At 51.2% G+C, this 26,152-nt stretch overlaps 1 protein-coding gene and 1 long non-coding RNA gene across 3 annotated transcripts in view; one reads left to right on the top strand and one right to left on the bottom strand.

Moving 5' to 3' along the window:
- TBXAS1 (thromboxane A synthase 1) overlaps positions 1-24,182 on the top strand; it is a 157,691-nt gene extending 133,509 nt beyond the window's left edge. The window contains exons 10-13 of the mRNA XM_045565287.1: positions 9,284-9,375; positions 20,946-21,083; positions 22,455-22,617; positions 23,920-24,182. Of these exons, the coding sequence (XP_045421243.1) occupies positions 9,284-9,375; positions 20,946-21,083; positions 22,455-22,617; positions 23,920-23,994 (468 nt within the window). The 3' untranslated portion in view covers positions 23,995-24,182. The remainder of the gene's footprint in view (positions 1-9,283; positions 9,376-20,945; positions 21,084-22,454; positions 22,618-23,919) is intronic.
- Positions 11,961-26,152, bottom strand: LOC123647658. Of its 2 annotated transcripts, XR_006738305.1 has the most exons (3): positions 22,498-26,152; positions 21,255-21,394; positions 11,961-12,084 (listed from the first exon to the last, which is right to left on the bottom strand). It is a non-coding gene; the product is annotated as an uncharacterized LOC123647658 (long non-coding RNA). The 2 variants fall into 2 exon arrangements; XR_006738304.1 differs by lacking the exon at positions 11,961-12,084 and having other exon boundaries at positions 21,213-21,394.

Raw genomic sequence — 26,152 nt, 5'->3', positions numbered from 1 at the left:
TGACCCAATTCCCAACTCTTTCTGCTCCAGCCATCCTACAAGCCATTGTCAGACCGCACAATCCCATTGTCAGTGCGTTACCTCTGCTCATCAGAAACCCTCAGTGGCTCCCTATTACCATAATAATAACTCTTTGAATGAACAAATAAATGGTTCCCTGAATGCAGAATAAGTTCTGTGTGGTGGGGCTGTATCTTATCTCTCCTTCCCTCCCCACCCCCACACTCTGTTAAGCAGAGTAAATAGAGGGACCCGGATCTGTGGAGTGAGCAAAACATTTCCTCTGCAAATTCAGTGCAGTCCACTCTCTCCCCAGCACAGAGGAAGGGGACTAGGTGATTTAACTATCATTTACACTGGGGGTTATTTCTTTCAACATCATACACAATCAACTGTGAATGTTCCATGGTAATGGAGAGAACAGAATCCTAAATATTACAAAACAGTTGATAATTCCAAGACTAGAGTCTGGTTGATGTTGGAATGCATTTTTGCTTATGAGAGCTTGTGTCTGTTAATTGGGGCAATTTTTTTAAATTAGGTAATTAGATGTGTCTTATTTGTTCCTAATTCCCCCCTCCGCTAGACACAGACGAAAGGAATAAATAACTCAGCTCCCAAAATAATAAATAATACCCTAATTCTTTCAACCCTTTCCTGGAACATAGATAGTGGTTCGATTTCGGAATATTGGCTGGGGAGGGAGAGAAAGGCGGAGTAACCCACGATTAGAAGGAACTGGATGTCAACAAGCTGCTTCTCGACTGATTCATTGTTAAAATTTTAGGCAGCGTGAACAACCAATTTGTCAAACTGTTCGCAATATCTACTAAAGCTGAACATACACATCCCTCATGGCCCAGCAATTCCACTCCGAGATATATACCCAGCAGAAACTTGTACACACGCTTACTGAAAGCCATAAAAAAGAATGCTCATAACAGCTTTATTCATAATGGCCCCCAAACCGGGAACAACTGAGATGTCCATCGACAATTGAAAAGATGAATAAATCTTGGTAGCGTCACCCCACAGAGCCCCGGACAACAAGGACGCGCACGCCGAAACCTCACGACATGAAATCTCACAGATGCAATGTTGAGCAAAAGAAGGCGGGCGCGACAGCCTACATGTGAATGTTCCATTAATATAAAGTTCAAGAAAAAAAGGGAAAAGTAATCTCTTCTGTTGGAAGTCAGGAGACTCTTGGGGGTCTGTGACTGGACGGGGCTGTGGAGGTACTCTGGATGCTAGAATGTTCTGTCTTGATTTGGATGCTGGTTCTACAGGGGAGCTTACCTTGTGGAAATACGTTGAGCTCTACTTTTTTGTTTGTGTTCTGTCTTCCTGTAAGCATGTTATTCATCCACAAATTGTGCAAGAGGAAGGGAAGGGAGAGTAGGCCAACTGGGGAGGCCCAGAATGATGGGAAAGACTTGGAATTTGCCGATCTGGATTCAGTTCTGACTCTGCCATGTGACCTTGGACAAGCCACTTAACCTCTTTGAATTTCTGTTTGTTTCATTTACAAAACAGACAACAAAAGCTTCCCTGCCCACCTCACAGTGCAGTTGTGAGAACCAAATATTGTAACGGATGTACAAATCCTCTAGTAAGCAGTAAAGTGCCTCGCAAGGTGAAGTACTATTATGAGGACAGATCTCTGATGACACGAGTTCCTGCAGGGGGCGGCACTACCGATAACACCAAGCCTGTGCCCTCGGCAGACAGGACTGGCGCCCCAGGAGGGTGAACACATGAACACAGCCTGGTCCCTGTTCTTCCCATTATATCCCCGCCCCCAATCCCTTAATGGCCTGGGGCTGAGAGTACAGGGCACCTGGAATAGTCTAGGTGTTTGTGTGAGACGAAGTAGGTAGATATAAACAGATGCAATGTACGCTCTCAATTCTTCTAAGGTATGGATGCATTTCTACAACTAAATCTGCCAAATTTGTCAAACGAGCATGTAGAACTTTCTGAGCGCTGGCCAGGTAAACCAGCGACGCTGATGGAAAGATTTCTCACCACCCTCCCCTGTAATGGAAACTTCCACTGCTTCCTGCTCCAAGCCTGAAACCGCTTGCTGGACCCCTCGGAACCCAGACAACACATCTGTGGAATCGCAACGATGAAATGTGAGAGCTGAGAGGACCCCGGGGCCCCAAGTTAGAGAATTGGCCAGTGGGGAAGGCAGGCCGTCCTTCAGGCCTTGCCGTAGTAATAACTCGCTCATCGGGAACACTGGCTGCAAGGGGAGGGGCTCTGCTGCTAGGTTTATGGTCAAAAGGGCAAAGCTGAGGTCGCCGTATTTTCCACAGTTCGGTTTCATATTCTTGTCTTCTGTTTCCTGGAGAATCAGAGCGAATGGAAATCTTTATTTTTCATGTGGCTGCATTGCCCCCAGCTGTCCCTCTGCTTAAGGGATTTCCAGCTCCCTGCTTCTAGAGAGCAAGGGCTGGCATCATTTGGCCCACTTTGTATAGCACCAAGTCTGGTGGCTGGAGGTGAGCCGCTACAAATACTGTTGGATGCTGCTGTGGCAACTGCTTTGGAGAAACAAAACTGAAGCCACCTACTTCTATATCCTTTCTCAAAATAGGAAAATGCTAATTTGTCTATTAGGTCTCTGAATCTCCAGGAAAAATCTTTATGAAAGCAATGACATTTTTATTTTATTTTTCTCATTTATAGTCCAGATCATATCTGCACACATATCCAGTGTGTGCTGTGTGTGTAGGTGTGTGAGTGACTCTGTGTGTGTGTGTGTGTGTGTGTGTGTGTGTCTAGCTTTCAGAGAAAACAATACACAAAAAAATAAATATAGAAAAGCAAGATTAATAGGAGAGGGCGGTATTATCTCCTACTTAAAAGGATTTATCAGTAGATTTTCCATAGAGTTCCCTAACCACCAGGTTTATCTATTATATTTAAATACTGGTTTGCAGATCTTAAACTATATGATAGAAAGACTAAGAGACCAAGAAACTTAGAAATAGATTAGAAGCGGCTGCTTATTGAAAATCAATAGATATGAAAAATATCTCCCTGAAAATTGAGAGAGTCTGCTTTGGGAATGGAAATCGTAAGACAAAGATTCCACTTTATTTTTTAAATTTCTGTTTTCCCCAATATTTCATTTTCAATCTTCTAAGAGCACAGTTATTTATTTTATAAAACAAGTCCCAGCTGAAATGAATTCTATAGGATTGTAGAATTTTCTTTCTTCCTTAACACATCCTTATAGAGTAGTTTAATCTGGAGAATAGAAGGCTTCATGTGGACAGGAGCTCCCTGGTCCTGAATGTGTTCAAACAAAGTGTCACTGGCTTATGGGCACGTACAGTCTCCAAAGACTTTCACCTTCGTCACCTTTTTCACCCTACCCTGCAAGATGGGTGGGACAACATCATAATCCCTATTTACAGACCAGGTGACCTGTAGGTGTTGTCTTGGTGATTGGCCACAGCTGAAGGCAATGCACCCAGCTGAAGGCAATGCACCCAGAACTGGTCCCTGCCCTTTCCCCTCCACGGGCAGGACCTGGGGACTCCCAGGGGCAAGGGCAAGGTCAGGGTGAGAGGCTGCAGGGGCCTCCCCATTGGGTGTGAGGCAGGACAGATTGGTTTTAAGATTCCCTGCAACTCTACTTCTGAGTGATTTGGCCTTTCCAACAGGAGTCAGAGAAAAACCCCAGGGATCACTCTTTAATGTTGTCTTTCAGAAACATAGAAGCCTAAAGTGCTTCCTGGCTTGATGTAAGAGGCTATTCAGCTCAGCCCCCCAAGTTTTCCTGACACTCTGGGCCAAGCAGACCCGCTGCGGCCCTTGCAGGTGTTAGTAACACAGGTGCCTGCAGGTCCTGATGCACGGCCGGGAGTGCCGAGGGCCTTGGCCCCGGGCAGACAAGGCCACAAACCCAGCCCAGAGCTCCCACCCTCCTGCCTGTCTGGCTGTGTGGACGCTGCTTCTATTTTAAACATGTGGGGTGAGACGACCAGACTTTCCTTCCTAGCAAAAGTGCTTTCTTGAGTAAGCTTGACTTCTTCCTTCTTCACTCAAATCAATTTTATCTTCTCCCCCAAAACAAAATTTTATGTTAGTGTCTTCTACATGCCAAAGCCCTGAAGGGGGCCTTTCCACCCTCTGTGCCTGCTAAATACCACGGTCCCAGGTCCAGCTCCAGTGGCCCCTCTCCCATGCGGTCAGCTGGACAGAACTATTCTGAATTCTTTAAACACATCAGAGTCCTTGCATAGGCCGCTCCATACGCCAGTGTTACTCAAATTTCTATTTAGTATTTTGACTTTTTATTATGGAAACCTATAAAATACACATTTCAGAAGGGTAGCTGTGTGCACCCTTATGTAGCTACCCATCAACCAGCTTGACTAAGGATCAATGTGTGGCCACTGCAGTTTCATTTTTGTCCCCACCCTTCCCCCACTTTTGATTTTTTTTGAAAATCCCAGACATCATATGTCATCTGTGAATATTTCAGCACACATCTCTGAACTATAAGAACTCCTTTCTAAAACATGACACAGTACATCACACTAAAAACAAAATGAACTGTAATTCCTTAAGAGCATCAAATATCCAGTTGGGTTCAAAGTTCCCTGATTGATCCATAATATTTTTTTAAGAGACAAGGTCTCGCTCTGTCACCCAGGCTGGAGTGCAGTGGCATAATCACAGCTCACTGCAGCCTCGAACTCCTGGCCTCAAGCGATCCTCCCACCTCAGCTTCCCAAAGTGCTGGGATTACAGATGTGAGCCACCACACCTGGCCCATAAGTTTTTGGTTATTTTTGGATTGGATTGTTTGAACCCACATCCAGACAAGCCCACCCACTATTCATGGCCCTCTTCTTACTCATCATAAAGATCTCAGTTTAGACCTTGCTCCCTCCTGGCAGCTTCCCCAATCCCAGATGTCTGGGACATGGTTCCCTGGCCTGTTCTTCCATCCCACCCTCGTCCTTGTTTGTGTCCTGATGGACTAGAAGCTCCGAGGGGGTGTGACGGCTCGGTGCGGTTTGGAGTCCCGCCTCCCGGGCCGGCACGGTGGCCGGTCAGGACCCCTCACCACCTCTGTTCTCTGAACTAGCAGGTGAATGGTCTCCCACCCAGCACTAGTCTCCCGTTCCTCGTAAGCCTGTCCTGCCACGCTTTGCACATCGGTGTGCTGATTTGCCCGGAAATCGGAATCCCCGGCCGGCAGAGAGCCCGGCACCCAGCCCAGCCCGACTCGGGCAGGTGTTCAGGGCGGGCCGGTCGCCGGCTGAGTGAGCACACTTAGAACAGGCTCTGTGCGTGAGGATTTGGGTTTGCGATCCTTCCTCTCCGGGTCCCATTCTTCTCATCTCTGTCGTGGAGAAGTCGGACGCAATGATTGCCGAGGTCCCTTTCGGGAGGCGGGCGTCCTCATCCGCCGTGTGCTTGCCGCCCTCTGCTGGCAGCACCCGCTAGGCCGCCTTTGTCCCCGACGTTCCTGACAGAACCGCGGGTCTAAGTGGGACAGGGACGAATGTCGTCGGCTCTCTGTGCTAGACGAAGAGGTGGGGGTGCGGCTCCCTCCGCGTGGAGAAGCGACAGGGCGGGTCTCAGACAGACGGACAGACTGACACGGTGGCTCCCACCCCCGGCCGCACGTTGGGACAGCGAGGGGGCCTCGCAAGGAGAACCAGTGCCGGCCCCGCCTCAGGTCACCGCTCCGTTCCCTGGGGGTGGGGCCCAAGCATCCGTATATATTAAAAATATATAAAAACCCAGCTGGTTCTAACGTGCAGCTACGTGGGCAAGAGGATCTTTACACGTGCACCTTGGGCTAAAAGCTTAGAAGCCCAGTAAAAAGCCCATTCCAAGAAAGAATAAATGAAGGCTTTGATTTTATAATATGAAATCCCGTTAGCCGACCTTAAGAGTTTTCTTTCTTTGACAAACCCTGACAGCTTATAACCCAGGCAATTTTATTTGGGGAACCAACACCATTTGTCTGTTAGGGAGGCTGCTCCCAGATCTGGTTTCTTTTTCTCTGGGGGATATAGTTCTCTATTTTGGTGCACTGCACCTCTGATTCTATTTGTTTTTTTAATATATATTCCTGCAACTGCTTTGGTTGCAGATAATGGAATTCAGAATGTTGCTAACTTCGGCCACAAGTGAGAACTTGCTGGAAGGGCACTGAGATGCCACCCACAGGGCCACTTGCCAGGAGCAGATGGCACACGGGAACTGGAACTCCAGGGGCACCAAGAAATGGTCTCTCTCTGTCCTTGGCCTCTGCTTCTCTCGGCATGTCTGATTTGCTTCTTCTTTCTCGGGGCCGACTGGTGTTTCCTGCTCATTAATCCATGAGGCAAAACGTGGCCCCCAGTGAGTCTTGACTTACCTGTGTTCAACTCCCACCAGGAGGAGTAAAGCTTTTCCTTTGCCCCAGATCCAAATCTCCAGACTGGCCCCCTTGGGCCAGTCAACTGTGGCCCGCAGGACGGAGTAGGTGATTGGGGAGGCCCAGCTGGAGATGATAACGTGGGACCCTTTATTCGAAGGCAGGGAAAGTGCAGGAAACGGCGCATGTAAAGCTTCTTTATTCTCTTCCACTTGTCACGGTGGGTTTTATTTTCCATTTAATGTCAGTGAAAGTAAAGAAAAATCTAAATTTTAAATTGTTAACATACATTTTACCATTCATCTTTATATCACACAATGCCAGTTTTAAATGTAAATTTCAGAACTTTTAACTCACGTGCACCATCACTGTATTTACACAATTTTTAATCTTGTAACTTGCTGGCCAGAAAAGCCAAACCCAAAGGAAACTCATGAAGATTGAAAGGAGGAAGAGAGGGGGTCCCCAGTCTCTCCCAAGGGGTCGCGTCTTCCGGCCTGGACATGCTGGATGGGCTGGGGGAGTCAAGACCCTCACAGGCACCCAAGGGCCCCGCCAGCCACCAGACCCAGGCACCGAGACCCACGCACTGAGACCCAGCGGGGGGCAGGGTCTAGGGAAGTTGGTCCAGGCATCTCCCCTTGCCCCCCACCCTCATACACAGCAGACTGTGACCTCCAAAGATCTTCAGACCGCTGTGCTATGACACCCAGTGCCTGGACCAGGGGTGGGTGTGTCCCCACCATGACACAGCCTCCAGCCAGTCCCACAACACTGTGTACTGCCATCCTGGGGCAGGGACAGCCACCACCATGCCCACCCCAAGATGCTGCAGGGTGTATGTGTCCCATCCTGGCTCTGTCTGTGCCTGTGGCCTAGGACCCTGCCAGGGGTGGGGAGCAACACTGGTCGTAGGATAGGGAGGGGGAGGCCAGGCTTGGTGAGGGCTCCAGGGAGCGGACAGCTTCAGCAGGAGCATGGCCCCAAACCCTCAGCACATGCTCTGTTGTCCCTTCAGACTCTGCTTCCAAAGCACAAATGCAAAGATAAAGTTATTAAGGCTCTCAAGACAGCAACCACAGAGCAAACCCCCAGGCACGGGCCCTTCTCATATGCTCATCCAGCCGCCTGATGGCCTGCCATTGGGGTAGGAAGTGTGTGGTCAAGTGATAACCTTTGGAAGGAACAATTCCCAGAGATGCAGATGTGAGGGCTTTGGGGAAACCAACCAGAGGTTATTTTTTATTGCAAAGTGGAAATAACTCTCTGGCCCTCCATATTCACAACCAGGCACAGACCTGGAGTTAAACTACACATATTTTCTGCAACTTGACTTAGGGACATCACTAAATGGCTGCATCAAATTGAATGGCTGTACCATAATAGACTAGCTAAAATATTGACCGTGGACTTCAAGACTCCATGTGTCCTGGCCCTATCACCCCCTACCCTTCCCTTCTTGTCCACCCTGTACGTCTAACAAGTTCCCAGGGAACACTGCTGGCTCCCTTTGAGAACACTGGCTTGGATCCCAGGCAGGGTGGCCATGTGGCAGCTCCAGGGCTGGGAAGGGCTCCCCCTGCAGGTAGGGCAAGGCCTTGCAGAAAGTTGGTGGCTGCAGAATGCACTTGGCCTGGAGGGCCGCCTCCTGCTGCTCTGGGGAGGGGTGGGGACAGAGGAAAGCAATTCCCCAAGTTGGGGACTCCTCCTGGATTAGCATCACCTTAACGAAGAAAGTGAGGCTGTCACCTTCCAACCAGATAACTCATCCCACCTCTGCAGGAAACCGGCAGGGCAGCAATAAGCATCCCACAACCCCACCCTAAGCCCCTCCCATCCACAGGTGTGCCCACTCCCTGCTGGCAATGCACCGACAAATAAGCCCCTCCTCGGGCCGTGGAGGGAGAGCCGCTGAGTGACAGAGTGTCGCCCCAGGGGAGTCACCAGGGGATGTGAGGATTCTCCAACACAGGGTACTGGAGCTGTGCTCTCCACACCTGCACACCCTGAAATCTAATCCATGCTTTGCAACTTTGTCTAATCTCATGTGTGTGAAATGGAATCTCGTTGTAATTGGCATTTTTCTCCTGGCAACTTGTATTTCTTCTGTGTTTTACCCGTTTGAATCCTTTCACCATTTTTCTAGTTAGTTGTCTTTTCTTACTGATTTATAGTAGCTCTTTGGTTTTTTGTTACTGATAATATTTTATAGATGTGGCAAACTTTTTATTTGCTATTTCTCCGTTTGTCTTTTAACCATGTGATGTTTAGCCGGGCGTAGTGGTATGCACCTGTAGTCCCAGCTACTCGGGAGGCGGAGGCGAGAGGATCACCTGAGCCCAGGAGTTTGAGGCTGCAGTGAGCTGTGATGATGCCACTGCACTCCAGCCTGAGCAACTGAGCAAGACCCTCTCTCAAAAAAAATATCTGCACAATGTACCAATTACTCCCCACGTGACAGACTCTCTGAGCCTGTTTTCACATCTAAGGGATGGGAACAGCTGCCACGCTGGCTTGCTGGAGGCTCAAACAGGTAATACCTGAGCAGTACTTGATTGGCCACATTGTCAGCTCCTAACAAACGCTAGCAGCTGAGGCTGCCGCTGCAGTTCCATAACCAAACTTCTCTGTGTGACACTTGAAGACCCCCAAGTCCCAGGCCACACCTGCTGGTCTTCAATAAGGGACAGCACCATGAAGTGAAAGCACCACAGAACACGTAGAGGGCTAATCAGATGCTATTCAGGTTGTTTCTACTTTTCATTCTGTGCGGTTTCCATTTAAATGTTTGCCAAAGTTGGAGCAGGACGCTGAAGTTCACGGAAAAGACAAAATGCTGTGAGACTCCAGCTGACCCGACCTTCTTCCTTTGTCATGGCCCCTCCCTAGGTGGCCCCCGAGTACTGCAGCCTGCAGGAAGGCCTGCCCTACCTGGACATGGTGATCGCGGAGACCCTGAGGATGTACCCGCCGGCTTTCAGGTACGCCGCAGCCCCACCCGCGCTGCACCCCAGGGCCCTGGCTGGGCCTCTCTCCATTACCACCTGCATTATCACATGCTCCTTCGAGCCAGGGTCTGAGTCCTTTGCTTCCCTTGGAGCACCTCGAATGTCTGGCCCTTTTCCTATAGGTTAGTGACCGTCTCAAAGCATCCCTGGCCTTTTCTTAGCATGGCCTTTGTCCCCATCCCAAGCCCATCTCCTTGGCCTCCTAGCCTTTGGTGGCTTTTGCCATTCATTCTGCCTGTCCATGCATGTACTCATTCACTCATTCACAACTATTTATTGAGCATCTACTTTGTGCCACGATCTGTAAATCAGCTGTGTACAAAAGAGATAGAAGTCCCTGCCCTCGAAGCTGACATTACAGTCAGGGACCGTCTGAGGTCTCCCTGCCGTCCAGCACCCCCACCTGTCACGTCATGGAGCTCCAACACCGCTTACCACCCAAGGACATCTGCCTTGGGCACGCCTCCCCTGGTCCTCCCTGCCCTCCTCCCCGGCACTTTGAGCTGTAGCTCTACTTCATATTATATTCTTGGGCCCATTTCTGCCACTCCATGACATTTCACTAAGGTGCTGCCAGTCACACCAACTTATAAGTGCCTTGAGAGTAGGAATCAAGTCTTGTGCTTCAAACTCCCCCAAACAAGGCACCCCATGGAGAAGGGCATTTTAATTCTGGTCCCCAGACCCTTAGAGAGAGTGAAACGGTGGCTAGATTTCAGGTTCTACAAACGGAAGCAGCACAAAACATTACTACATATTATAAATTCCACTCACCACTTCTATAAATTAATATACCACATAAACCATATGGAGATAACCTTTTATCATTTTTAAAGAGAAAATGTAGATGACTTGAGGGTATCTCAAAATGATATTTCAAACCAAAAGCATTACAAATAGTGTGATTGTAGATATTGTCCAAATGTTCAAGTCCAGAAGCAAAGATAGAAAATTCCAGTGGTGTGATTTGAATTGCATCGTCCTCAAGCACCCAGGGTTGTGCTGTCTTGGTGGGGGAGCAGGCCAGCAACTCAGGGGCTCTCCGCACCCTCCCCTGAGGCCAGCATTAAGACCTGATGCATGTCTGGAGGCAGTGGCTCACACCTGTAGTCCCAGTGTTTTGAGAGGCCAAGCTGGGAACATGGCTTAAGCCCAGGAGTGCGAGACCAACCTAGGCAGCATAGTAAGACTACAAAAAATTTAAAAATTAGCCAGGTGTGGTGGTAAATGCCTGTAATCCCACCTACTCATGAGGCTAACGCAGGAGGATCACTTGAGCCCAGGAGTTCGAGGCTGCAGTGAGCTATGATCACACCACTGCACTCTAGCCTGGGTGACTAAGCAAGACCCTGTCTCTGAAACAATCTTAAAGCCGGGCACAGTGGCTCACACCTGTAGTCCTAGCACTCTGGGAGGCCGAGGTGGGAGGATTGTTTGAGCTCAGGAGTCCAAGACCAGCGTCAGCAAGAGCAAAACCCCATCTCTACTAAAATTAGAAAGAAATTAGCCAGACAACTAAAAATAGAAAAAATTAGCCAGGCGTGGTGGCCCATGCCTGTAGTTCCAGCTACTCGGGAGGCTGAGGCAGGAGGATCGCTTTAGCCCAGGAGTTGGAGGTTGCTGTGAGCTAGGCTGATGCCACTGCACTCTAACCCGGGTGACAGAGCAAGACTCTGTCTCAAAAAAAAAAAAAAAAAATCTTAAAAAATTTTTTAAAAAGATCTACTGCTCCAGCCTCTCCCTGATTTCCTTGGGAGCCTTGAGCAAACTGTCATGATTTATACCCAGCTTTCTTCCACGGGACTGTGGGCAGCTGGTGTACATGTTCACATGAAGTGTAGAATAAAGCACTCAGTGATCACACGGAACAAAGGCTGGTTACAGGAAAGAAGCCTTTACTGGGCCCCAGAGATGGCTGCTCGCTGGGGTCAGCCTGGGCTTGGTGGCCAAGGCTCCTGGCAGACGGGGAACCAGCTGAGCTGAACAGCTGTGTTCTCCAGGGGGAGGAAAGTCTATAAACTGATCAAAGGACATATTATTGCCTGGATCTAAACTCAATCAAGAATTCATCACGTGAGACACAGAACAGATGACATGTTGAGGCACACAAAGTGGACGGGCTCTAAAAAACAGCGACAGGCTCTTCAGCAAGTGCCGTGGCCGATTCTCCCCCTGGCCCGTCAGAAACAGCAAAGTGTAAAAGGAAATTGGGGCAGGCGTTGCTCTGGGGACCCAGGCGCTGGTGATCTCAGGCCGGAAATAGAGAATGTGGGTAGATCGGCTCAGATTCCTTCATCAGGGTTCACGGGCAGTGCCCGTGCCCATATGACAGCGAACAGGTCGAGGGGAGGGTCCAAAGAGGGTCTCGCCCTGGCTTTGGGTGTGATCCTGACGGAGCCCTGCACTGCTCGGTGCGTCTCCGCCCCACGGGTTAGGTGGGGACACACACCTGCTCCACTTGCCCCCAGAAGCTGCACGAGGCCCGGCAGGGAGCGCAAGGGACGACCCAGCGCCAGGCGTGCAGTGAGGAGCCGGCCGCACGGTGCGTCCCGCCGAGGTCCCCGCGGGCACTGTCGTCACATGGGCTTGGCCGGCTTCTCTTCGCAAACAGCAGCGACGAGAGGCAAGGAGTCATGATTCTCACTCAGACAACAGGACAGTCCACTTCAGCCCAGACAGGATCTGAGAGTGAGGGTGGGCAGGGTGAGCATTTTACGTCCTTTTATTTATCTCATTATTTTCCCTCAGAAAAGCATGTCGCCTTTTCCCAAGCACTGACACAACTTGACTTCCTCATAAAAGAAGCGCAGAATGGCCCTTGTGGAAAACATAACAAGTCTTAAGTGTCACCGATGTGACTGGGCTTCTGTGCCGCACAGCAGCAGATGTCGCTGGCCTCTTGTGGGGCCTGGTCCAGCCGGGCAGGAGGCCCAGCGACACTGAGGAGTAAGTCGCTTAGGGTCTGAATGGGGGCCCACCGCCCGTTCTGTCACGTGAAGGCTCATGACAGACAGGTGAATGTGGTCAGGAGCCACGGGTTGCTCTTAATTTCCTTTAGGAGCAAGAGCAGGGTATAGCAATAATTAGTGTAATAATTGTATTTCTCTAAGATATTTAGAGAAGCCCAATCCTACAACTTGAAGTAAAAGCCAGCATAGAATTATTTTTAATTTTTATATTACCAAAATAACATATTTATACTTAAAAAAAAAAACAAAAACCTCTAAACATTGTAGCCTGGGTAACAGAGCAAGACCCTGTCTCAAAAATAAATAAATGAATAATTTTAAAACCCCAAACAATACAGAAGGACACAAAGAGAAAGGGCCCCCAGCCCCCTGCCACCACCCCGCCCAGAGCCGTTCCCTGGAGGAGATAAGGGGGCAAGCTTGGGAATCTTCCAGAAATGTTATGTTCACATGCAGACATATATAGTCTACCCTTTAAAAATAAAACATAAATGAGATTATGCCACTGGGTAAAATAAACAATCGTGGTCAGACATGTTCCCCTCTCATAGAAGAGGCTGTCTGCAGTGATACACACAGTGGGGAACAGATTTTCAAACCCAAATTTCCTCTCGGTAAAACCTTCCCAGGACTCAGAGCAGTCAAATTACAGAGACACAAAGTAGGATGGTGGTTTCCAGGACCTTAGGGGAGGGGACAGCTGGGAATTAGTGTTTAACGGGCACAGAATTTCAGTTGAGGAAACGGAAGAGGTCTGGAGGTGGATGGTGGTGACCGCTGCACAACGGTCAAGGTACTTAATGCCACAGAGCTGTCCGCTTACAGTGGTAAATGTTATGTTATGTATATTTTACTTTAATAAAGTAAGAAACAAACAAGCAAACAAACCAATCAATTAATCCAACCTCACCAGGACCATTCTGGTATTAAATCATTCCAGAATTACTACAGCTGCTGTCCTGGTCACGTGCCCTCACGTCCTGTGTTAAAGAGGTAACGCTCGGAGGCTCTTCCATTGACTCCAGGCACTCGGGGGTGGTGCAGACGTGGGCAGGGGTGTGAGCCCGTGTGAGGGGTGCACGCACACCCCTCGGTGTTCCAGCGTGTTAGGGACGCAGGCCTTTCTACTCAGGGAAGGTATCTCAAGGCCGAGCCTTGGCATAGGCCATGAGTGGCATTGCCACCCAATGCTCATGTGGCCGGAGGCGGGAAGTGGCCTGAAGTCTGGCAGGTGAGTGGAGGGGAGGCAGGCTTTGCTTTCTGCCTGTGGGCCGGATCTGTGAGAAGTGGGGTGACGCTGAATCAGAAAGGAGCTTCTCAACCAAACACTGCAGCAGCAGGTGCGGGTCGGGGAGCAGTGCGAGGGGAGGGTGATGAGGAGAAACCATCTGTTGTCACTTCGCCCTTGTCCTAAAGGGTTCTATCTCATCCTTTAAAATTCCAAATAAACTATGACCAGAACACTTGAGAGCTTGTGCTAAACACCAAAGTCCAAAAGCCTATGCTTTTGTATCCCAAACTGAGGAAAAGAGGGCTTCTTCAGCTCTCACCTCTATTTTGTGTGTAGAAGGTTGCTGGTGGGTCTGCAGAGCGACAGCACATGTGCTCAGCAGAAACGCACCCTGGGCGGTCACCCTGGGTGGATTCAGGGCTTCAGAGGTTTAAGGTGGGCCTTTCGTGGCAAGGAATTGATGGAAATTGGGCAAAATTGCTGGCATAACAGTTTAGGGATTAGTGGATACAGGTGGGCAAGGTGAAGGGCGACTTGCCAGATACAGCTGTTGCCTGATTGGCAAATCCTTGGCTCAAGGGAGCAACCCATTGTCCCGATAGGAAAGCTATTAGCCGAGATGAATTAGTTGGCATTAATTTCCTGAAGCAAACAGTGACATTATTTCTTGGTTTAGAGTCTTATCTTCCTGGGCAAGAATTTTCTGGAACAGACAGGAAATCACATTGACACAGGTGGTCTCAATTTTCAGTTCCAAGTGTTGGATTACATTGCTACAGGGTTCTCAGCGGAGACTGGTGGGCCACAGCTACCACGGTGAAGCTTAAGAGAGTTGTGCTGGGTTTTCAAGCCGCAAGGAACAGAGACTCACTCATGTTTTCTTGAGTAATGAGCATTTGTTATAAGAAACTGTGGTGAGATAAGGAAGCTAGAACTCTCCCAGGAACCAAGACGGCCATCACCGGCAGGCCTCACGGTGGAGACAGGGGCTGGGGAGTTGGCTGGTGGTTCCAAAGCCACAGCGGCTTCAGCGGTCAGACTTGTAAGGTTTCTTTGAAGTAGCCGGTGCCAGAGAAAGAAAGACAGCCGAGTAGAAAGGGATAAGTCAAGAGGCTTTATTGGAGCGCTCCCGGGTGGGGGTAACGAGTCTCTGAGAGAGAGGGACCCGGGCGAGCCTCAGGGGACCCACGGAGTGGTACCAGAGAGGCCGTGCTGCCCAGAAGTCTGAGTGGGTTTATATAGGTTCTTAGGACTGGGGGATGGGAGTTTCTTCGGCCAGGAGATGTCGAGATGTCGTGCTAGGAGTGAGGAATTTCTTTGTTTCAGCTTTGGGGCAGGTATTGAGGGATAGGAGGGACTTCTTCTTTTTTCCATTAGGGAGGGGAGGGGTACCTGCCACCAGCCTTACATTCCGGCCTTTTAGTGATAATAGGGCACCGCGGTCTTTCTGGCTACTTTCTGCTTTTGAGGGGCGTAGTGTGGCCTATGGGCCGGAGTCGGCTGGTGGAGGGGTGACTGGAAGAGGAGAGTAGGGATGAAGAAGCATCTGGATAATTCCTGCAGGCGGCGTTGGAGAAACTGTAAAAGACGGGGCAAAGAGAAAGATTAGGCAAATGGTGACAATGGGTCCTATTAAGGGTAACAGCCAGGCGGCTAGTGGGGACTGTATCCATCCGAAGGAGGAAGTACTCTGCCCTGTGACGTGGCGGTTGTGTAGCTCTTTGCTCAGGGTGTCGAGTTTGTTTATGTTTTGTTCTATAAGCCTGACTCTTTGACGTAGTAGCAGCATTCCTCCCGGAGGAAAATGCAGGTTTCTCCTTTTTCAGCCGTTAATAGGTCCAGGGCCCTCCGGTTTTGGAGAGCTACGTGAGCCAGAGAAGTCAGTTGTCTCTGCAGGGAATCTAGTGATGTGGACGTGGTTTCCAGGGATAGCTGTAGGCGATCTGCAAAGTCTTGGGCAGAAATGACACTGTGGCCCAGGGCGCCTCCCGCAAGCCCTGAGGCTGCGATGGAGGAGACCACGCTGAGACCCACCATGACCGGCAAGAAGATGGCTCGTTTTGAGTGGGGTCCCGGGAGAAGCCACCCAAATTCAGACTCACCATATAGAGTTAATTGAGGGACCACCATGACCGGGAAACAAGGACCCGGGGTGGATGTATTGACGTAGCGGGTAAGTGTTCCGTTGCAGCAGGAGAGCTGTCCCGGAGCAGAAGGAGGGGGTCGTGGTCACAGTATGGTTAGTGAGACAGTGTCCATGAAGTTGCAGGTTGGGGTCAGTGAGGGTGGTGAGAAAGCACACGTGATCTGCATAAGGTTGGCCTGTGGGCTCAGGTTCCCATAGGGGAACTTGAGTGAGCAGAGTGGAGCACAAGGGATCCGATGAGGGAGTCTTTTAGGGGTTAGAAAAGTTTAGGGGAACAGCGGCCAGTAGGTGGTCGTTGAAGGGAGGCACAGAGGAAACAGTGGGAGACATTAGAGATTATTTTGGAGGAGTTTAGGAAGACGAGGGTATGTTGAATAATATTTAGCCAGGAGGTAAGAGGGGGATGTTTAGGGCGGGAGGAAAGTTGTCCTGCTAGAGTTTTTTCTGCTTCCAGAATATCGATAGATATTTGAACCAGTGTCTGGTGGGCCAGGATGTATTCACGGCTGACATGAATAGTCGCTGAAGGATAATAGTCGTATATTTTTTGGTATACTTTGCCTGTGACTTTAATTTGCAACGCTGGTCTCAAGGGTAGAGGATATCCGTGTGAGAGATATCTGAGTCGGTCTCTGGAGGCTGAGGCAGGTATCTGCGTGGGCCTGGAGAAGTTGCCTGAGAGGCAGAGACAATGGCATAGGCTGCCCGGCATTTGCCATCCTCACCTGTGACAGAGCTGCCATCAACAAAGAAAGTTAAGTCCCATGTAGGGAGTGACTTATCTGACAGATCAGGTCTAGGGGTAGTGGAGACTTCAACCATTTCTGAGCAGGAGTGTGAGGACAGGGTTAGGCAGGGAATGGGGAGCAGAGTGGCAGGGTTCAGAGTTGGGGATTGAGAAAAAGTAATGGTGGGATTTTCAATAAACAAGAGATGGAATTCCTGTAGTCTAGACGGAGTGAGGAGGGCTAAAGAGCGGTGAGTTAGAAGGTCCTGTAAACGGTGGGTGGAGAAGACATGTAAGTTCTGTCCCAGGATGAGTTTCAGGGCCTCCCTGGTGAGAGTAGTGGCCACTGCTAAGGCGCGGAGACAGGGTGGCCAGCCACGGACCATGGTGTCCAGCTGTTTGGATAAGTAGGCCACTGGGGTGGAAATGGGAGTAGGTCCCAGAGGTTGGGTGAAGACACCGAGGGCCAGGCCCTGGCGCTCATCTGTGTAGAGGTTAAAGGTTTTTTAGGATGAGGGAGTCTTAGAGGGGGTGCTTGTAAGAGAGAGACGCAAAGTTTTAGGAACGCGTGGCAGACAGCCTGAGGGTTTAAGAGAGCGGCAGCAGAGGCATCATGTGCTGCCTCATAGAGGGGTTTGGCAAGGAGAGAAAAGTTGGGGATCCAGTGTCGGAAGAAACCAACAAACCCGAGAAAGGACAGAATTTGTTTAGCAGTGGTGGGAAGCTGGAGGTCGCGAAGAGCCTGCTGGTGAACAATAGTGAGATGTCGGGAAGTGGGGGTGAGACTAAGTCCAAGGTATGTGACAGCAGGCTTAGACAGCTGAACTTTGGAGGGGGCCTGTCATTGACATAGTAGTAGCATTTCTCCTGAAGGAAGATGTAGGTCCCTCCTTTTTTGGCTGTCAGTAGATTTAGAATTAAAACACTTTTGTGGTTTTATTAAGAGCAAACCGGTATTTTAAGAATACCTTGTGATTTTAACCAAACCTTTCTTTTTTTAATTATAGCTGACTCAACCATATATAAAATTCTTTTGTAAATTCCTTTTATGAACTTCATCATAACCTATACAGACCATCTACGACATACTTGGGCTTTCTTTTTTGTCCTAAATTTCCTCTTTTTCAAATAACCAGCCATTCTGTTCCAGGACAAAAAGTCACTACACAAGATCCTTCTCCACACAAATTATTCTCTTGCTGATTATTTTTAACAAAAATACATTTCCATGTTCATAGCCTTTCTACATCTCTTTTTTACCTTATTAGTTACCTTCTATCTTGGTTTTATTTTTCCCTCCACATCTAGGCTTTGAATCAATTTTTAAACAACCTCTGAATTAAACAAAATTACACATATAATTTCTTTAATGTAAACTTGGGTCTACCAGTTCAGACAGGAGAGGGTATGTGGGGCTTGGTAAGGTGGGAGAGGCTGTGGGCGGAGCTGAGGAATCTGGAGAGAGAGAGAGAGAGAGAGAAAGAAGGGCACAGGCCCCGGAGGAAAAGTGGAGGGTGGTGTCCAGCTTGGTTAATAAGTCCCTTCCCAATAGCAGAGCAGGACAGGAGGGCATGATAAGGAAGGAATGGGTGATGGGACGGTCATCTGTCAGGCAGGTTAGGGGACCAGTGGTGGGGGGGTCGAGAGGGATTGCTGTCAATACCCATGACCAACACCTGGGAAGGATACACAGGGCCTGAAAAGGAACGCAGGACAGAGTAGGTAGCCCCCGTGTCAACCATAAAGGACACTGCCTTACCCGCTACCTTGATTGTTACCCTGGGCTCGGCGAGGGTTATCGGGGTCACCGAGTCGAGGCCTCTTCAGTCTCCGGCAGCCAGACCCAAAGCTGCCATCAGCAGGTCTAGGGATGGAAGGACTGGCCCTCCGGACTTCTGTCCTAAGGGGCAGTCACTTTTCCAGTGTCCCTCTTGACCACATGCTGGGCAAAGCGTGGTGGGTGGACATGGCTGCGGGCACCACTTGGCCCAGTGGCCTTCCTTACCACACTTGAAACAGGTGCCTGGTGGGGCGCGGCTGGTCGCCTTAGACGAGGTTGATGGTTTCGCGGGTCCCCCAGGCCTCAGGGCTGCAACCAAAGCTTGGGCCTGCAGGTGTGCCTTTTGGCGGACACGGGCCTCCCTTTGGGCCTCTGCCTGGTCATCTCAGGAATTGAAGACTTTAAATGCCATGTTCACCAGGTCTCGGATAGGGGTCTGAGGGCCCTCCTCTGCCTTTTTGAGTTTCTTTCTGATGTCAGAGGAGGACTGACTAATAAAGTGAGTTGCAAGGACAGTAGTCCCTGTGGGGGAGGTAGGATCTAGGCGGGTATATTGGCTAAGGGTGTCTGTAAGGCAGCTGAGAAAGGCCACCAGGTTTTTATCTGCCTGCTGAGTGATTTTCCTGAGTTTGTCATAATTTACAGCACAGTGGGCGGGGGCCTGGAGGCCGGCAAGCACACACTGCAACAGGTGGTCCCTCTGCTGCCCAGACGTGCTCCTTTTTTATCAGTAGTAAGCATAGAGGATAGTATAACAAAAATATCATGCCAGGTAAGGTCATATGCCTGCGTCAGGTAACGGAACTCTTTGGTGTAGGCTGTAGGGTCATTAGAAAATGAACCTAGGCACTTTTCAATCTGAGAAAGGTCAGAAAGAGAAAAGGGAACATGTACGTGTACAAGCCCCTCGGCGCCTGCCACCCCCCGTAACGGACAGAGGAGGGGCTGGTCCGAGGGGTTTGGTGGGAGCGGGGGTGCCAGCTGACTGGAGACGGCCGCGGGCGGCTGGGTGGTGTGGGAGGATGGGCGGGCGCCTGTGGGTATGGTGGAGGTCGGGTGGATCGGAGAAAGCAGAAGGGGCGTCTGAAGAGACATCCGGTGGAGAGTTAGAGGGAGAAGAGGCGGAGGGGGGTGGGGGAGCCAGCACAAGGAGGACTTGTGCGGGGTGGCAGGTCAGACAGAGAGAAGGATGGGAGCGCAGACAGAAAAAGGCTTGGACATACGGGATCTCCGACCATTTGCCATTCCTGCGACAAAAGTTATTAAGGTCTTGCAGAATATTGAAACTGAAAGTCCCATTTTCAGGCTATTGGGAGTCATTGTCCAATTTATACATTGGCCAGGCAGTATTGCAATAAAGAATGAGGCGCTTGGGCCGGATGCCTAAATCCAGGGCCTTCAGATTGGCCAGCAGACACCCCAGGGGCGTCTCGCGAGGAATTTTGGTCACCCATGTCACCACAACCCGGATGGGGAAACAGGAACAGCTTCCTGGCTACGAAGGCAGCAAAAGTCTGGGGGGACATCTCCACCCGAGACTAGAGTGCCGGCACAGAAAGGGGTGAGAGGAATTCAGGCATCCCCGAATAGCCTCAGCCCCTGGAACGGGGGAGCCTCCGACGTGGGCCCACGGTTTAACGGACAGGGAACAGCTTCCCAGAAGGGACGGAGGCTCCTGGGGGATCCGGGTTGGGAGAATACGGGGTGACTGACCCAGGCCGAGGTCGTCAATCAGGGACTCGGAGGCAGTCAGCGGAGGTCCCGGTCCGGAAAGTGAGAGTTCTCGGAAGGGGCCGGCGCAGCCAAACGCCCCTCCCGGGTTTCGGCACCAAATGTAAGGTTTCTTTGAAGTAGCCGGTGCCAGAGAAAGAAAGACAGCCGAGTAGAAAGGGATAAGTCAAGAGGCTTTATTGGAGCGCTCCCGGGTGGGGGTAACGAGTCCCTGAGAGACAGGGACCCGGGCGAGCCTCAGGGGACGCACGGAGTGGTACCAGAGAGGCCGTGCCACCCAGAAGTCTGAGTGGGTTTATATAGGTTCTTAGGACAGGGGGATGGCAGTTTCTTCGGCCAGGAGATGTGGAGTGAGGAATTTCTTTGTTTCAGCTTTGGGGCAGGTATTGAGGGATAGGAGGGACTTCTTTTTTCCATTAGGGAGGGGAGGGGTACCTGCCACCAGCCTTACAAGACTGGGGTGTGGTTTTGTCAGCACCAGAACCATGAACGCTGGCCCTAGGGCCATCCGTGCGCAACTTAACCGAGCACAGCAGCCAGACGGCTGGGCTGGGCAGGGACATGGGAGAAGAGGGAGCCAGAGGGTGTGTGGGGCAATTTAAAGCAGCTTGACGGAGAATGGGAAGATAGGAAATGTAGTAGCCAAGAAATAAGCCCCTCCAAGGCACGTTTGCATCTTGACACCAGGCGCGGGGAGGAGTGCGTTCTCGCCAAGGGCCGAGTGTGTCTGCAGAGCCCACGGGCTGCAGGCTCCTGGGGCAGTGAGGGCCAATGTGAGGGGGCTCAGCCACCATCTGCATCACGTGGGAGGAGGGCTGGGGCCCTGTCCCCAATCCTTGTTCCACACACCATGCCTGCGAAGCTGCAGACTCGGACCCTGCCTGCCCAGCACGCCCCAACCTCTCCTCTGGGTCTCGCTCTGCATCCCGCCCCGCCCCCCCCCCCCCCCATCCCTGCAGGTTCACGCGGGAGGCGGCTCAGGACTGCGAGGTGCTGGGGCAGCGCATCCCTGCGGGCACCGTGCTGGAGATGGCGGTGGGCGCCCTGCACCACGACCCCGAGCACTGGCCAAGCCCCGAGATCTTCAACCCTGAGAGGTGAGCGCTGCTCCCATTCAGTGGCTCCCGAGGGATGTGAGTGTGTGGGGTGGAGATTTATTAATAGCAGTTGGAGGCAGCAGCTGGGAGGCACAGGCCCTAAACAGTCAAAAGTCATGGCAATTCAGATAGATAGTTGCAAGGTTTAATTTCCAAAGGAAATAATTGTACCATTTTAAAAAGCTCCAAACTGAATCCAGAGATTTAGCATCTCAGCAGCACTGCACCCAAGAAACAAGGCAATTTCAAATGATTGTCTTCTGCTTGTTCAAGCCAGGACACAGGAGACGGGATTGCATTTTGGGTGTGCACTGGAAAGTAACAAAACATCGTTTGCTTTTTTAAAAACTGGCAGCTTTGCCAAAACAACAGTATCAGCTAAATTTCTCCACGAATCTGAATTCCTGAGATCCGGTAGTAGACCCTCCTTTCACCCCTGTGGATTTGGCCCATTGTCTAGTTTCATCTGTAGGCTTTGGGACCGGAAATGTGTGAGCCGGCATCCACGCCCGGTTCTCACCAGCATAAATCAATGTCCCTCCCCTGTGTGATCTGGCAGGGCACAGGCTGGCCAGGTGGCAGTTGTGTTTGTCCCTTCAATGGCTCCAACTGAACTGGGCCCAGCTACACAAGCCAGTCACTGAGAAAACAGGGGCAGTGGGATCTAGAGAAACAACATTCCACTGGCCAGCGGCTACTGAAAACACAGCAGCCCCAGGGCTCCCAGCACCTCAGTGAAGTGCAGAGGTAGTAAGAAGGGAGCTGGCTGTTACAAAAGAGTGTCACCAGGTTCACTGTCACAGAACACACATAGCAGGCAAATGGTAGCAGACTCAGCCATTCCGAGGAAGGGCACCCAGCCCTCCGGATGCTGCAGCTCCCAGTGTGCATCGGGTGCTGGGGCCAGCAAAGCAATCGTGGGCAGGGGAGGCAGCTGCCAGTGTTTCCAGAGATGGAGGGGGGGGAGGCAGGGCAAACTAGCAGGACACGGCCCCCAGGGAGGGCTGGTAGGTGCCGAGGTGCCTGGGACTCTGCTTAGGAAGTACCTGGGTGATGGCTGGGTCATCCTCCGGCCAAGGGGAGGTGCAGCCAGGGGCCAGGTGAGGCCTGTGATAGTCATGCCCTGGGCTCTGGGGTGCCCTGGGGTTCTGTTAGACTGTGACTCTGGGTGTCGGTGAGCCTGTGGCCTCAATAACAACACCCCAAATTCCTAAGGAGAGGCAGGGAGGGCACTGTTGACAGGCCGGGTGACTCTTTGAATTAAGGGGTGCCTCCAGGGCTGTGACTGCAGGCAGATGAAGGGCTGGCCCAGCCAGTGCAGAGGGAAGGGAGCAGGTGTCCGGGGCCAGCCCTGACCACACACAATCTCAGGTTCACGTCCGAGGCCCGGCGACAGCGGAAGCCCTTCACGTACCTGCCCTTCGGGGCAGGCCCTCGGAGCTGCCTCGGGGTGCGGCTGGGGCTGCTGGAGGTCAAGCTGACGCTGCTCCACATCCTGTGCAAGTTCCGGTTCCAGGCCTGTGCTGAGACTCAGGTAAGGCCTGACACTTGGGGCAGGGCTGGTCACCCCAGCTCCCTGCGCTGCAGCTGGCCAGCCTGGGGTGGAATCGGGCTCCGCGGTGAGTTTGGGTGAGCTCCTTAACCTCCCTTGGTATCAGTTCTTGATCCATAAAAGGGGAATGATAATAGTAACACCCTCCACCTCTTAATGTCGTGTGAGGAATAAACGAGCTCGTGCAAGTGCTCTGGTGAGTGCCAGGCAGGCGACATCCACCGCATGTGTCTGCGTGGTCTTCACTACTGCTCTCCGTGCGCAGGGCTGAGCCTCATGTTGCTGTAGCTCTTCCTTCCACAAGGAGCACTCAGATAGCAGTGTTTCCTATTGTGTAGGGCGCCTGCTTTTGAAGGGGTTTTGGGGTGCGTGGCTTGTCCCACAGAAGCCAGGGACACTCCCCCTGGCTCCTCCTCACCCCCTAAGGCCCTCTCTGCTTGGAGGGGAGGCTAGGGGGTTTCAGCTCCTTGGAGGGTGCTCCCAGCTGCCACAGCCTCGACCCCCACCCCCACCCCCAAGCGCAGACACTCTCCAGTCCCCGTGACCACAGCCCGTCCCTGTCAGGGGATGATTTCATTAGCTGTGAAATCATCATTTTACACATGGCTCCAGGGGAAATCCAGCTCCTTGAGGAATTCTTTGGCTTTTCTTCGAAGCCCCCAGTCTGCTACTGACTCTGCCTTTTATGTTGGACATAGAAAAGCTTTCTCGTTGTCAGTGAGGCCAGACCACAACGTGCATGAGCAGAAAACTGCTCCCATCCCCCTCTCCCCAAAGCCCCTGGGAAAGAGAGGGGACTGCTCAGTCACTGCCCTGGCACCAGCGAGTGGGATGAGGAGGGACCAGCAAGGAGGGTTAGAATTGTTGAAAGTCAGGCTTGGGGTCTTTGCTCTCCATGCCAGCGGTGACCTTGGCCAAGTTACTTGGCCTTCTTGAACCTCCATTCCTCACCTGCAGGGTGAGAAGCTACCACCTCTTACCCAGGCCCCTGGGTGGATAAATGCAGGACCAAACACACTCTTTGCACATTTCATTACCATGGGAAAGGGGGGTGCCAATGTTACTCACAGTGTGCTGGGGGTGGGGGGTGTCAGTCCAGGAAGGCAGCTTCATTGGCTCTTCCAGGAACTGTGGTCCAACTTGGGGGTGGTTCCTTGCTCACTGCTAGCCCAGCCATCCCTCAGCCCACAGCCAAATTTCAAGCCTGCTTGAGGCCTGGTTCCGAGGCAGTTTTCCCATAGATATCGTTAACTTTGACAAATATTTTAATTTCCTCCATTTTAGGTACCGCTGCTGTTAGAATCCAAATCTGCCCTAGGTCCAAAAAACGGCGTCTATATCAAGATTGTGTCCCGCTGACTCAGAAGGCCCAGGGGGGAATCTTGTGGTTGTGACACGACTTGTAAGTTAAAGAGAACGCCTGACACAGAAATTCAGATTTGGGGGGAAACAAAAATCACTGAAGTGATTAAAAGAGTACATGCAAGTATGAAAGAGGTTATGTATGTAACATTCCCTAAATGCTTAATAAATGTTTGTTGCACTTAGTTTTGACATTGCCAATGGGGGATGAACCACTGATCTAACTCTCTAAATGAAGGATTTCTGATAAATAAGTAAAAATGTATTTTGACAAAACGACTAGGAACACAGTTTTAAAGGAAGTCCTGGCCTCGGGATGGAAGGAATCTGTAAGGGAGGGCACATGAGGGCACTCAAGTAAGCCTGTCCTGATGGCGCCAGTTCATGGCTTTCTCAGTTTCTTGTGCATTGTGAGTCTTAGAGAATGATGTTCATCTGAAGTTCAAACTCAGAAGTGGTTCCAAAGCTTTATTATATTTGATTTTCCTAGGAAGGGTAGTACCAAGTTTATGGTAAGTTTCAATAGCTGAAATTATATAGGCTGAAATGTACTTTTTCTCTTAAAGAACATTGTATCTTTTCTTAATTTTGATCAAGGAGAGATGAATTTGAGTTAAGAGATTGTTGTAGAGCTAAGAAGTTCACATTCAACAAAGCACTTGCAAACTGAATCTGGCCCTGCCACCAGCGGCCATGTGGCTAAGGCTGCTGGGCTTCTCCATGTACCTCGCTTTCCCCTCGGTGAAACAGGGGCTGACCTACATCAAAGACCCCTTCCTCCTCTGTTCCACATCTGAGCAGCTCTAAGGGGCTGAATGTTATGTGGAGAAAATCTCAGTAGGAATGCGTGAGTCCTTTCTGTTTCGGGAGAGTTGGCAGAACGGTTTTCCAGTCACTGCTGTGGCTGCTGCCTTCCCTGTCTGGTCCTTCCCCATCCCCTTCAGCCCAGAGCACCCACCGCTTCCCCCACAGCTGCCCCTGCAGGGCCCCCTCCTCTCACTCTCCCCAGGGAGGAGGGCAGCCTCACTCCCCAGCACTGTGCCAGGCCCAGGAGCTACTACATCTTCACCACCCATCCTCTGGGAGGTCTGGGCCCATCACCCAGCCCTTTCCATACCCTGGTTGCCACCACCTGCTCTTCTCCACAACCCGGCCCCTCTGCGATGCCTGGCCCTGCAGCTTACTCACTGCAGAAAACCATCTGTTCCTGGGGACCCATCTGCCTCCTGACTCCCCCACCTGTCCCCCAATCCTGACCTCCCTGTGGTCACCACAGAGCCACAGCCTGCAGATGGGCCCACCGGAGCATTCAGGTCCCTGCTGGGAGGACAGCCCCAGCTCCTCTCACCTTCTCCGCCCAGGTGCTCCCCACCTTCAGACTATGGCAGAGGCTTCCTAATGAGCTGCAGTCACTGGACTCCCAGCCCTTTGCCTGTCTGAACCCACCAATTCCCACCTCTGTGTAAATCCCACTGTTCACACCCAACACCAGCCATCACAGGGTGGGAAATGGCGGGGAACTGCATTGCCTGGATCCCAACTGGGTCCTCACAAATACTTCCAGTCAATTGCCTACACACACCTGCCCTGGACCCTCCACCTCTTTGCACCAAACATCTTGAGAGTTACAGTCACTTTGACTCCTTCCCCTCACAATGCCCTCCCTCTCCTGTGCCCACAAGAACAGCTCCCATCCCACACCTACCGGGCAGCCTGGCCATGTGGATCCCATCCCTCTCTAGCACTGCCCATCCCAGTAGCTGCTCTTCCTGTTTTTTCAAGGGTCACTGAGTCCAATGGCCTCTGCAGTCTTCATAGCTCAGTGAACTTTTCTGGGGCATTTGATCACCTCCCACCTGGTTTTCTGGTCACTCTTCCCACCTATGCTCCCTAATGAACTCTTCCTGCATCCCGTGACTCCCCAGCTCCCAGCAGCCAGATGGTTAAAAGCACAGGGTCAGTTAAGCTACAGTTAAGCCTTTAATAATAGGCAAATATCTAATCTAATGCATCTCTCTGACACCTCCTGGCCCCCGCCCCACTACGCTGCAGCAGGATCAATAGCTTAATCAAAAGCAATGAATGAGACCAGGCAGGGTGGCTGAGGCCTGTAATCCCAGCACTTTGGGAGGCCAAGGTGGGAAGATGGCTTGAG

Source organism: Lemur catta, chromosome 11 (assembly GCF_020740605.2).
Source record: "Lemur catta isolate mLemCat1 chromosome 11, mLemCat1.pri, whole genome shotgun sequence".
Classification (NCBI taxonomy): domain Eukaryota; kingdom Metazoa; phylum Chordata; class Mammalia; order Primates; family Lemuridae; genus Lemur; species Lemur catta.
This window is presented reverse-complemented; position numbering and strand designations above follow the sequence as displayed.